The sequence below is a fragment of the Hydra viridissima genome, unplaced genomic scaffold, assembly GCF_058129835.1.
Source record: "Hydra viridissima isolate aposymbiotic clone 2 unplaced genomic scaffold, HvirCarnegie_v1 scaffold_3, whole genome shotgun sequence".
NCBI lineage: Eukaryota > Metazoa > Cnidaria > Hydrozoa > Anthoathecata > Hydridae > Hydra > Hydra viridissima.
Window position 1 is genome coordinate 17,465,001 of NW_028324302.1, and position 11,009 is coordinate 17,476,009.

At 29.0% G+C, this 11,009-nt stretch overlaps 1 protein-coding gene across 2 annotated transcripts in view; it reads left to right on the forward strand.

Annotated features, from left to right (window-relative positions):
* The window catches only part of LOC145202212 (midasin-like), a 49,168-nt gene extending 41,573 nt beyond the window's left edge, over nt 1-7,595 (forward strand). For both annotated transcript variants that reach the window (XM_090081497.1, XM_090081498.1), the window contains exons 75-89: nt 1,906-2,216; nt 2,297-2,537; nt 2,651-2,893; nt 2,982-3,242; nt 3,405-3,448; nt 3,813-3,875; nt 4,143-4,340; nt 4,646-4,771; nt 5,072-5,269; nt 5,363-5,533; nt 6,005-6,207; nt 6,344-6,518; nt 6,680-6,753; nt 6,882-7,116; nt 7,207-7,595. In XM_090081497.1, the coding sequence (XP_089937623.1) occupies nt 1,906-2,216; nt 2,297-2,537; nt 2,651-2,893; nt 2,982-3,242; nt 3,405-3,448; nt 3,813-3,875; nt 4,143-4,340; nt 4,646-4,771; nt 5,072-5,269; nt 5,363-5,533; nt 6,005-6,207; nt 6,344-6,518; nt 6,680-6,753; nt 6,882-7,116; nt 7,207-7,470 (2,807 nt within the window). In that variant the 3' untranslated portion in view covers nt 7,471-7,595. The remainder of the gene's footprint in view (nt 1-1,905; nt 2,217-2,296; nt 2,538-2,650; nt 2,894-2,981; nt 3,243-3,404; nt 3,449-3,812; nt 3,876-4,142; nt 4,341-4,645; nt 4,772-5,071; nt 5,270-5,362; nt 5,534-6,004; nt 6,208-6,343; nt 6,519-6,679; nt 6,754-6,881; nt 7,117-7,206) is intronic.
* The last annotated feature ends 3,414 nt before the right edge of the window (nt 7,596-11,009 follow it).

Genomic DNA, 11,009 nt, shown 5'->3' on the forward strand with positions numbered 1-11,009 from the left:
GTCCCAGTTTGATGAACTGATTTTCAGCCATTCCATCTTTTGTTATTTCATTTTCAACAAATCAAAGAAAAACCAGCTCTCAGGTCCACCAATATCTTCATTTTTTTTTTTGTCAATAAAAATTGGAGGATTCAGTTTTCCTATCTTATAACTGTTTGAGCTAAAAGCTTTACTGTTTGAGCTAAAGAGTTAAGTTATGTAGTTGATCTACAGATAAACACTAATCAACTAGGTACTATTAATTACAAGCCTTTCATTTAAATATCAATTGTGTTTTTTAAATGACTTTAGCACGATTTCTGCTGGTTTAAGGCTAAATTTGGAATATTGTATCATTTCATTATTGATAATGTTATTTCATGAATCATCATTCCCTCTTACAATTATATTATATTAGAGCACAAACTACTGAATTGTGGCTGAGGAAGATTATATGGTAAATAATAAACTCCCTGTGCCATAAATCTGGCATGATGTGAAGCCTATTTTAAGTTAACAGAGCTAGCAAACATGCCCCTCATGAATATCTGCATAAACTTTGATCATATTAACTAACAATATTTTTAATTCAAACAGTTTTAGGAGAAAATTTTGAGGTTCAACCTTGTATTGAGCAACATTTTATAACAGCTACTGGTATTGTAAATGAAATATTATTATAAATTTAAAAAGATAAGGATTTCAATATTAAGAGGATTTGATAGGATAAAAAGAAAAGCTTTGCAAAGAAAACTGTAAAAGTAACCAAGTGCTATGAAACTAAAATAGTTTTTTTATTCCAATATTTCATGATCTTTCATGATGATATCTTCATAATTTTTTTAACTTTCATCAAGTACCTCCTATAGTATTAAAGAAAAATGTTCTTTTTTAAAACCACATTTTTACTTAATCAGTTTCTGTGTTTAAATCCTTCTTCTTCCTTTCTAAGTCAGCAATGTTTAAATGGCAAATAGAAGAATTCATTAAAAAGTAAAAATGGTATATCTTGATAGTTTTACTTATATTATCAATATAAAGTTGATTTGAATATTGGATTGAATTACAAATTAGCAAGTATTTTACTATCATATAATAAACAGCTGATATTGCTAGTCAATATTAACATAGAAAATCCTTGCTTTTTGACAAATTTTTGCCTGCTAAAGGACATGTAGTAAAAATTTTTGGATACAATCTTTTACTTCAGTACATTGAGTAGTAGTATTGCAATACAGTTTTCTTAGTTGGTAGTTATGTTTTGGGTATTGTTTCAATTCTTTTTCCAATAAGAAAAACTTCATGATGAAATTTTTTTTTGAAACTATTGCTTTTTTGAAAAAATATGCAGGGTGTTGCAAAAGTTTCTAGACACTTGTGTCTTAAAAAAAAACTCAAAAAATTTTTTTTGGAAGCAATCAAATTTAATCTGCTTTAATGATCATAATAAAACAAATTCTTAAGTATGTTAATAACCTGAATGATTGCCATAATTTGCTAAGAAGTCCAAAATTCTATGACAAAAACTTTCACAAAAGTTTTGGATATATTGAGCAGGTATGTTCTCCCATTCATTTTTAATCCTGGAAATTAGCTGGTCTTTTTTTCAAACTCTAGGTTCTTTAAATACCTTATCCTTTAAGTTAGACCAGCAATTTTCCAAAGATTTAAGTCTGGAGAGTTTCCTGGTGAATCTATATGGACATTTGTGAGGTTCTCATCAATCCATGCAATTGCAGTCTTTTCTGTATGACACTTTGTGCCATCTTGCATCAAAGTCAAATTTTTAGGCACAGGAAAGAACTTTTAATTAGTCATAGTTTCTCTATAATTTGGTAAAATATTTTTTCAATACAGTTAAATTCTTATAAAAAGTTTCATTGTATTGAAAAACCCTTCTAAATTTCTTATACTTTATGGTTTTAGAAAATAATACTGAACTTATCACTGGACTCTTTGCTCCTTTACTATCCAGCAACTTTATTACACACACTACATTCATTCAATTGAAAGGCCTCTTTGATGGTTGGAGTCAAATTGTTGCACATTTACAGACAGTATTTGTTGATTCATGTAGCAACTCCAAGTTTTATAGTTTATTGTTTGCTCTCCTTCCATTAATTGATATGTTTTCTTCTTTGGTTGAGTTTTATACATTTCATTGGGTCCTACTACACAAAACAAGCTGCAAATTGCTCATGGTACTTTACAGCTTGTTTACTGATTTACTTGAAAAGGTATGAAAATTTTTGTTTGATAAATTATTTTATGACAAAAGTGTAACAAAAATTGTCTATATTTAATTTAAAATAATTAGGGTTTTTGCATTCCTGCTGAAGAAGATAATACTTTAGAAACAGATGGAGCAACAGAGTTTGAAGATGTACAACCAAGTGGTTTAGGTGAAGGCCAGGGTGCTAAAGATGTTAGTAATGAAATTGAAAGTGAGGACCAGGTTGAAGATACAAAGCATGGTGACCAAGCTCAAGATGAGCAACCAGACAAAAATGATATTAAAGAGGAAAAAGAGGGAATTGAGATGACTGATGATTTTGATAGTACGTTAATCAAGAATTTTAAAGGGCAATTTTTATGTTTGCATAACTTTTTTTTACAGTTAACTGCTGTGTGTTTAAAGTCACTTTTTTTAATGAAAGTTTTGATGATTCAGGTCATCTACAAGATGTTGAAGATATTGATGAATCTTCTGGTGAAGAAGATGAAAATTTAAAAGAAGAAATTGAAGAACAGATGGGCGATGTTGATAATGCAGAAGACACAATTGACAAAAAGATATGGTCTGATGATGAAGAAGAAGAAAAAGAAGAAGATATGAATGATAGTGATAATGACCTTAATGGTGAAGGAGCTGATTCTTCAAACTCACAGTTGGTTGCTAATGAAGATAACTCTGGTATAGGATCTCAGTTTTCTTTTCTTGTGTGTTTTTTTTTTTTTTTTGCTTTTTTTGTTTAGTAAAATAGAGATATTCTTGACATTAGGTGAACAAACTGGTGACAACAAAAAAGAAGAAACTAAAAAAGAATTTAACAAAGAAGAATTTAATGAAGAAAACTTAGATGAAGAATCCAGAAATCAAGATAAGGATGATGATGAACAAAAAAGTAAAGATCAAAAAGATAGATCTGATCAGGATCTATCAATAGATATGGAAAATGACATGGAAGATGATAATGAAAACATTGACGATCCTGAAAAAAATGAAGAAATGATGGATGAAGGATCAGATGAAAATAATGAAGGTTTTTTTTGAAATAAAAATTTAAATTATAATCTTTAAATTAGTAATTAAAAATTAATAATTAAAAAATTTTTTTTCCCTTTGTAAAAAATGATCTGATACCAGGTCAAAACAATTTTTTTTTAAATTTTATAAATAAAGAACAAGTTTTCAATAATTATAGAAATAGAAAAAGAAGAGCCAGCTCTTGAAAATGAAGATAAAAATGTGAGTCTTTTAGAGAAATAGAGTCATTATTCTAAATGCTTTTAACTGATATTGCAAGTTGTTGTTATAAAATGTTTTGCAAATGGTTGTATTGATATGTCAGTTTTTTTGGATTTAAAAAATTATTTATTTTTAAAAAAAAGACTACTGTCTAATAATTATCTTTACATTTGACATAAAATATTTTTGTTTCTTTAAAAGTTGACTTTAATTATAAATTCAATAATGGCTTTTATCATTTATTATTGTCATAGTTCCTCATTCTTTCACTGCTATGATTCTTTTTTTTTTATGGTAACAAGTCTTCTAAGTTATTTTATTTTAATAAAGGTGTTCTCAAATCACAACATATATTTTCCCTTAGATTGATGAATCAAATGAAATGACCTCAGATCAAGATGAATTGAATCAAACTGATCAGCATGCTGTTAGTTTTTGTGTTTTATTATTGTTTTAGCATTTTCTGCCCGTAGCAACAATAGCTAATATAGGTTGAGAAAAGACTTTTATGAAACACAAAGGATTGTAGATTGCAATAAGTAGTTAATAGTCATTCTAAAATTTAAAATGTCATTGAACTTTTTTTTTTTTTAAAAGGATTTTCGTCAGTTTTTTATGTAAATTTTTGTAAAATAATAAAGGAAATTAATATAGTATAACAAAAAAATTTTTCTTAAAAAATTTTCCTTTTAAGCTCCAACCAAAAGATTCTTCAGAAAATGCTGAACAAGCTCCAAACAACATGTTTTCTCATTCTAAATCACAAGTTCAACAGGATCAGGATGAAGAGAAACATGAAAATGAAAGTGATGGGAATGCTGACAGCACTGGCTTAAAAGGAAACCTTGGCTCAGATGATTGTCTTACCAAACAGCGTTCTGCACAGACAAAAGTAAGTTTTACAAATTTAAATCTTTTTAAACAATTCCTTATTAATTAAAGATACTGTGACTTGTTTTGCAAACTGTTAGAGTATTTAGCAAGTTTTGAGTGTTAAATAATTAATTCATTAGTTTTATTTAATTTATTACATTGGTTCCTCTTCATATTTTAATCAAGTTATTTGTATACATCTTTGTGTAGATTGAACAAATTCAAGCAGATTTGGCTTTAAGTTTTTTTAACAAAATTACCATTAAATAATGCTGATATATATGTATTTAATGTATAACAATTTATGTGGAACATTTGAATCAGGGTCAAAAGCGCAAAGGCATGCAGAGAAGTAATGAAAATCGAACCGAAGATTCAACTGAATCTGTAGAAGTAAAAAAAAGAAAAGCATTCGATGCAGAAAAAGAAGATTCTTCTGCTGATGAAGGAGTAAGGGTTTTTTGATTATTTATTTATTTATTTTTTTGTTAACACTTAAAAATTCAACACTAATCTAATCCAATTGTTTGGGATGGAGGGTTTTTTTGCAGTAGCTATTCAAAAAGCATTGTTTAAAAAAGAGTTGGTTGTAAGCTTACTGTTTAATTTTGACTTTAGACTTTTTAAAGTGTAAAATATCTTCAAAATCAAAAATTTTAAAATATAAGTTGTTTTTTTTGTTTGTTTGTTTGTTTAAAATAAACAGTTGTTTGTGGAGATTTTGAGGATAATTAATTTTTATTATTTTAGGGAAAAGAAAATGATAGCGAGTCATATCAGCACATAAAAGATAGTAACTCCAGCTATGATCAACTAATAGTTGATAGTGCTACCCAGTCACAAATAAAAAATAAATTGCAGAAAATAACAATTGAGGATAGTTCATCTGTTACTGAGGAGGAAGAGAATTCTGCAATAAATGAGAGTTCAAAAAAAAAAGATGCAGAGGTTACTTGTAAATTTTCATATAAGAAATAAGACGTGTGTTGAATTCCATTAAATTTAGGATGATTTCATTTTATCATTATTTTTCTTTCAAAGGACTTTAATTCTAAGCTGAAGCAAGCTGGTTACATGGAGGACGATCAAATGGAGCAAAAGGATTTAAAAGATACTGCTGATTCAGAAGAAATAGAAGAGTTAACCATTTATAAAGACTATAAGACAGAATTCTACACTGGTGAAAACTCTTCATTTACAATTGACCTGGAAGTATGTTAAATGATAAGTTAATTATGTTAATATATGAATAAAAAGTAAAAAACTTCAGTAAACATTATTAGTAACTTTGAGTTTGCGCTTCTTGTGTTGGATTACATAGTAATAGCCTTTTTAGCTTGCAGTTCAGTTATATGCTTTAAATATAGTTTATGCTGTACTAAAACAATTTTTAAAAGTTTAATTCAATGATATCGTCTGGTCCAAAAAGAGCACTTTTACCAAATAAAAGTTATGTAATGGTTAACAGTAAATGCCAGTATTTTTAACAATACCCTAACTACTTGTATTATCTAAAAAAACAAGAAGTTAGGGTAAATTGTTAGAGATAACAAAGAAAAGTGTATATTAATATTTTTATTTGCCAATAATAAAAGTTTAATTTTGATATAGTATCTTAAGGATAAATTCAAAAGGCATCGGGTAACCTAATAGATTTTACATTTTCTTTGTGTGCTTTTTCAGAAAAAAGAAAAAACGCTTGAACTATTGCGTAGGGAGCTGGAAAAAGGTCTGTTCAGTTTATCGCTGCAACGGTCTCAAGTTAAAGATTCTAAACAAGCTTTGGATATGTGGATGAAATACGATCGCTTAACATCAAGTCTCGCTCAACAGTTATGTGAGCAACTCAGACTTGTTCTTGAACCAACTTTAGCAAGCAAAATGAAGTAAGATTTTATGTAATTGTAAAAATAAAAAAAAACTCATTTACCTCCTAGTTAAAATCTTTGCCTCGATTAGGATGTATTTTTTAAAAGAAAGCAACAGGTTTTTACTTCATGTATATCTTTCAATATATTTCAGGGGCGATTATCGTACAGGTAAACGTATAAACATGCGTAAAGTAATCCCCTACATTGCTAGTCAGTTTCGCAAAGATAAAATTTGGCTACGTCGCACAAAAAAAAACAAAAGAAAGTATCAAATTATACTGGCTGTTGATGATTCCTCAAGTATGGCGGATAACCATTCTAAGCAGGTATTTTATTTATTCATCCATAAAAAATTTAATTTAAAGGAAATTAAACGCTTGAACTAACATATTTGTAATATTTAGAATTTTTGTATGTTATTTAACACTCGTATTATTGATTTGAGAATTATACTGCTAATTTTGATATATTTTGCTACATTTGTTAGCTTGCTTTTGAATCAATAGCAGTAATTAGTAACGCATTGAAACTTTTGGAAGCAGGTGAACTCGCCCTTTGCAGGTAAACAAAATTTTGAAAGCATTAACTTCGTTAAAGTGCGTTTTTTCCGCTAAACAACCGTAGATTTCAAAATTTTCCGCTAAACAACCGTAGATTTCTATTTGTTGTTATTTATCGGTTTACTATAGTTTTGGTGAGGACGCTCGGTTAGTGCATCCGTTTGAAGAAACCTTCAGTGAGCTCTCTGGAGCTTCAGTTCTTCAAGAATTTTCATTTGAACAAAAAAAAACAAACGTATCTCAACTTTTAAATATGTGCTCTGTGCTACTAAATACGTTTTCTAGAGATAATGTTGAAATAAACATATCGAAGCTTCTTCTAATCGTTTCTGATGGAAGAGGGATTTTTCTAGAAGGCAAAGAAGTAAATAACCTATTTATCTATGTTAATGAGATTTCTTTTTAATTAAAAAAGACTAAAAATAAAAACTAACGTCTTCAACATCTTTTATAGGTTGTTCGCAGAGCAGTTTGTCATGCTAGAGACGCTGGTGTTTTTGTAGTATTCATCATACTTGATAACCCAAACAATAAAGACTCTATACTTGATATCAAAATTCCGATATTTCCTCAAGGTGGTGGTCTCCCTCAAATAAAAGCGTATATGGAAGAATTCCCTTTTCCTTTTTATGTCGTACTGAGAGAAATAAATTCTCTGCCTTCAGTTCTTGGAGACGCTTTAAGACAATGGTTTGAGTTAGTTTCACAAGATACTTGATTGAATATCGGTGTTGTCAAAACTAGCAGGAAATAAAATATTGTTGTTCTAACTTTAAAAATTACTTTTCTGTTTTCGCCACAGTTATGTATTCTATTGGTAAGGTACTATCTATTAATAAGAAATTCAAGTTGTCAATTTTATCGCAACATGATCTTTAAGTGGTTTCGATGCGCAACGGATTCAGCGAGTTCTTCACATATAAAATTACATTTTTAGGAAAATAGATCATGTCTCATTAAAACTTGATTAGGTAATTACATTTACTACAGTGACTTAAAAAAAGTTACTACCATTCTTGAAAGATTAATGTTTATTTGGTGATAAATAACAATAAAATGAATTCAAAAACTGATGACTCGATAAAGTTTTACAGTGCTGCTTCTTTCAAAGTCAAACTTGTAACGTTCAAGGCAACAAGTTTGACTTCGAAAAAACATATTGGCTGTCCAAAGAATTGCTTTGTTTACTATCCTCTATAACTGAGGGAACTCTAAAGTAAAATGCATTTCCAGGAGATAAAAACGTTTAAAATAATTATAAGACAGGTTTAGCTTAATAACCTTTATTAGATATATTATTTGCTAATGAATGTAAGACATTTTTGTTTTTTCTCATCTCTATGACTCACTTAATTGTTTTTCTGTATGAATACAGTAGAAAAATAGTCACATTTCAAGACAAAAGGAAATTATATTAGCACCGTTAAATTGTAGAACAGCACTACAATTTAATCAACTCGTTCATTTCGAATTTGGGGTTTAATAAAAACGATAGTTTTATAGTAAGTCTTTTATGTTTCATTAAATGTCACTTGATTAGTAGAAACTTACATTAAATTTATTGCTGAAAGGTGACAGAATGACATGTAATAGATGTAAAAGTTTTCAATGGAAAAAATCATTGATACAGTGTTGGAAGAACAAAAAGTGGCTTTATGGAAAAAGCATAAAAATGTGAAAAGCGGTTACTAGCTGATTAGTTAAGGTGGCTCACATAGAAAAAAAAATTTTTTTTTGAACAGAAGCAATTCCAGTGGTTCATATATATTTTAGTTTGCTTTTGATAATATAGAAAACTAAAAATTTGATAAAAAAACTTTAAGTAAATTATATTTAAGACAAATTTTATCAAAATCAGTGTTAAAAGGGGGAAAATCTGAAAAAATTCAAAACACTGTTTCTTGATCAAATTTTTTTGTTTATATTATTATCATTCATCTCTACTAAAACAAAAGAAAAATATTTTAAAAATCTCAAACTGGACACAATAATAAAAAAAAATAACAAACTATGCATTAAAAAAACAGGTGTTTGGGGTTCTAAAAGTTATAAAATTATTCTTAGTTAATTATTTTAGTACATCTGAAATCTTTATGATCAAGGAACATGTACTGAAAATTTCAGCCAAAAAGCTTTTCTCAATCATGAGATCCAGTTTTAAAGTTGCAAATAAAAGGAAAAACAAAAAGCTTGTGAAAACGAAAAACAAAGACAGAAATTATATCAACTTAAAAACCACCAGAAACATAAGCTTCAGCAACATCTTTGCTGTTTGCATTATCAGAGCATGTTAAACTACTTATGAGATCTTTAAGAATTTTAAAATTTACGAACAAAAAATAATTATCATCATCTTTTTTAGAAGTCTCATTCAAAGTTTTTAATATTTTTTGATAACGAAGTGAAGAATATTTTAAAGTTTCTATCACCTTGCTTGACTTGGTATACCGATTTACTTTAAACTTAGATTTTTTCTTTCTTCCAAAATTCTGTTTACTGGACATTATCAATAATCTGATAAAAAATACAAGTAAAATGTTTTGAGATATCAATAGCTACTAAAGCTTGAATCAAGCTGTACAGCACACTCTACAATACATGACAAATCAAAAGCCGTTTTATTTAGTTGCATATATTGTACAATATACAGACTTTATTTAGATATTTATTTAATATTTTAAAGTAAAGATACATAATTTAAAAAAAAAAATTTTTTAATACTTTTTTAAAATTTTCCGCTAAAAAGAAATTTTAATCATAAAAAATTAAACTTACATATGAAAAATGTTAAATTAAACTAATAGTAGTAAGTATTTTATGTAAAATGTATATATTTTCTAGAAGAATGATAAATTTTGCATTGAATGATATGTTAAAAAAAAAAAATCAAATTTTTTTAAAAAAATGAGTTTTTTTTCCATATGAGCCACCTTAACAAATATAAAAACAAAGGAGCTATTGAAACTGAGCGTTTAGGCGAACGACCGAAGAAGTACAACTAATACTGATCATAGAATTATAAGATTCATGAAAAGTATTCGCTAGTGCCAGAGACAAGTTGGAACTTGATATTTCAAAAAAGTTTGTACAATGATGCTTTGTACTTTCTGAAATATCGTGCAGAATGAAAACTATTCACATCGACAAAGAATTGAAAAGCGCGTTTGGAGTTCCCATAGGCTCAGAAATTGGACCGTAGAATAGTGGAGACGAAGATTATGGTTGGATGAAGCTTAACCTGAAAGGTTCAAGTGGTGAACAAGAAGAACAGTTGGCAAACGATCAAAACAAATGTACACTATTGGGATCGTAAAACATGGGGGTGCTGATTCTAATATTAATCATAACTTTCGGTCTGTAATTAAGGCTTTCCAGAGAGAAGGTTCCATGGCGCTATTTTAAAAACTAAGAAGCTAGCCTACCATTTAAACATGAGGCAGCTCAAGGATAAAAACAGTAAATGAAGCTTCAGGGGTAATGGAGACAAAGAATTACAGACAACTTGTCTACCTAGTTGCCAAATACTTGGACCCGTGTTACAAATGTGTGTGAAAAATCATTTAAAAGTATTATTAGTCAAAAGTTGTAGTGTAACTGGCTGTAGTTTACTTTTGTGCAAGTTTCCAATCCACCATTAGACATGCCAATCAAAAATTACATCTAAAGTTGCTAATGTAAATAAGTGCTACAAATGGTCTGAAGTAACGCAATCTGAAGTTACGAATAATTAAAAGAAATGCGAGTAATTGGAAATAGTTGCGAATAATTCCAAAAATGTAAATGTTAGGACACAAACTCAGTGAAATTTGGTTAAAGTATGAATAGATCTAAATATTTCCCCATAAAGTCATTCTTTTTGCCCATAAAAGTCAGACTTTCTTAATTCTCTTTTATATTTTTCAGACCAGAACGCCAAGTTCTTGAAAGCCAGGTTCAAAGAAACTAAATTCAGTCTCCAGAATTTGGCCATGGATCCTGAAGAAGTTATCAAAGAGTTTCTGTCAAGTTGGTTCGGCAAAAGTGTAGAAGGAGACTCCGAGATTGAACCACTCTTTGTTGACGAAAGCCTTCGGCATTCACAATTTGGAAGCTTCTCTTGAGCTTTATCTAGCTGAAGAAGCAGAAGAAGAGCGCGATTGGATTGAAAGGAGAACTTTTTGTCTATGGAAACGATGTTGAGGCAGTTTTTGCATGGATGGGAAAGCCAATGAAGTTCTGGGTGACAAAAGGGAACCGTTATCTAATTCTTTCTAAAGC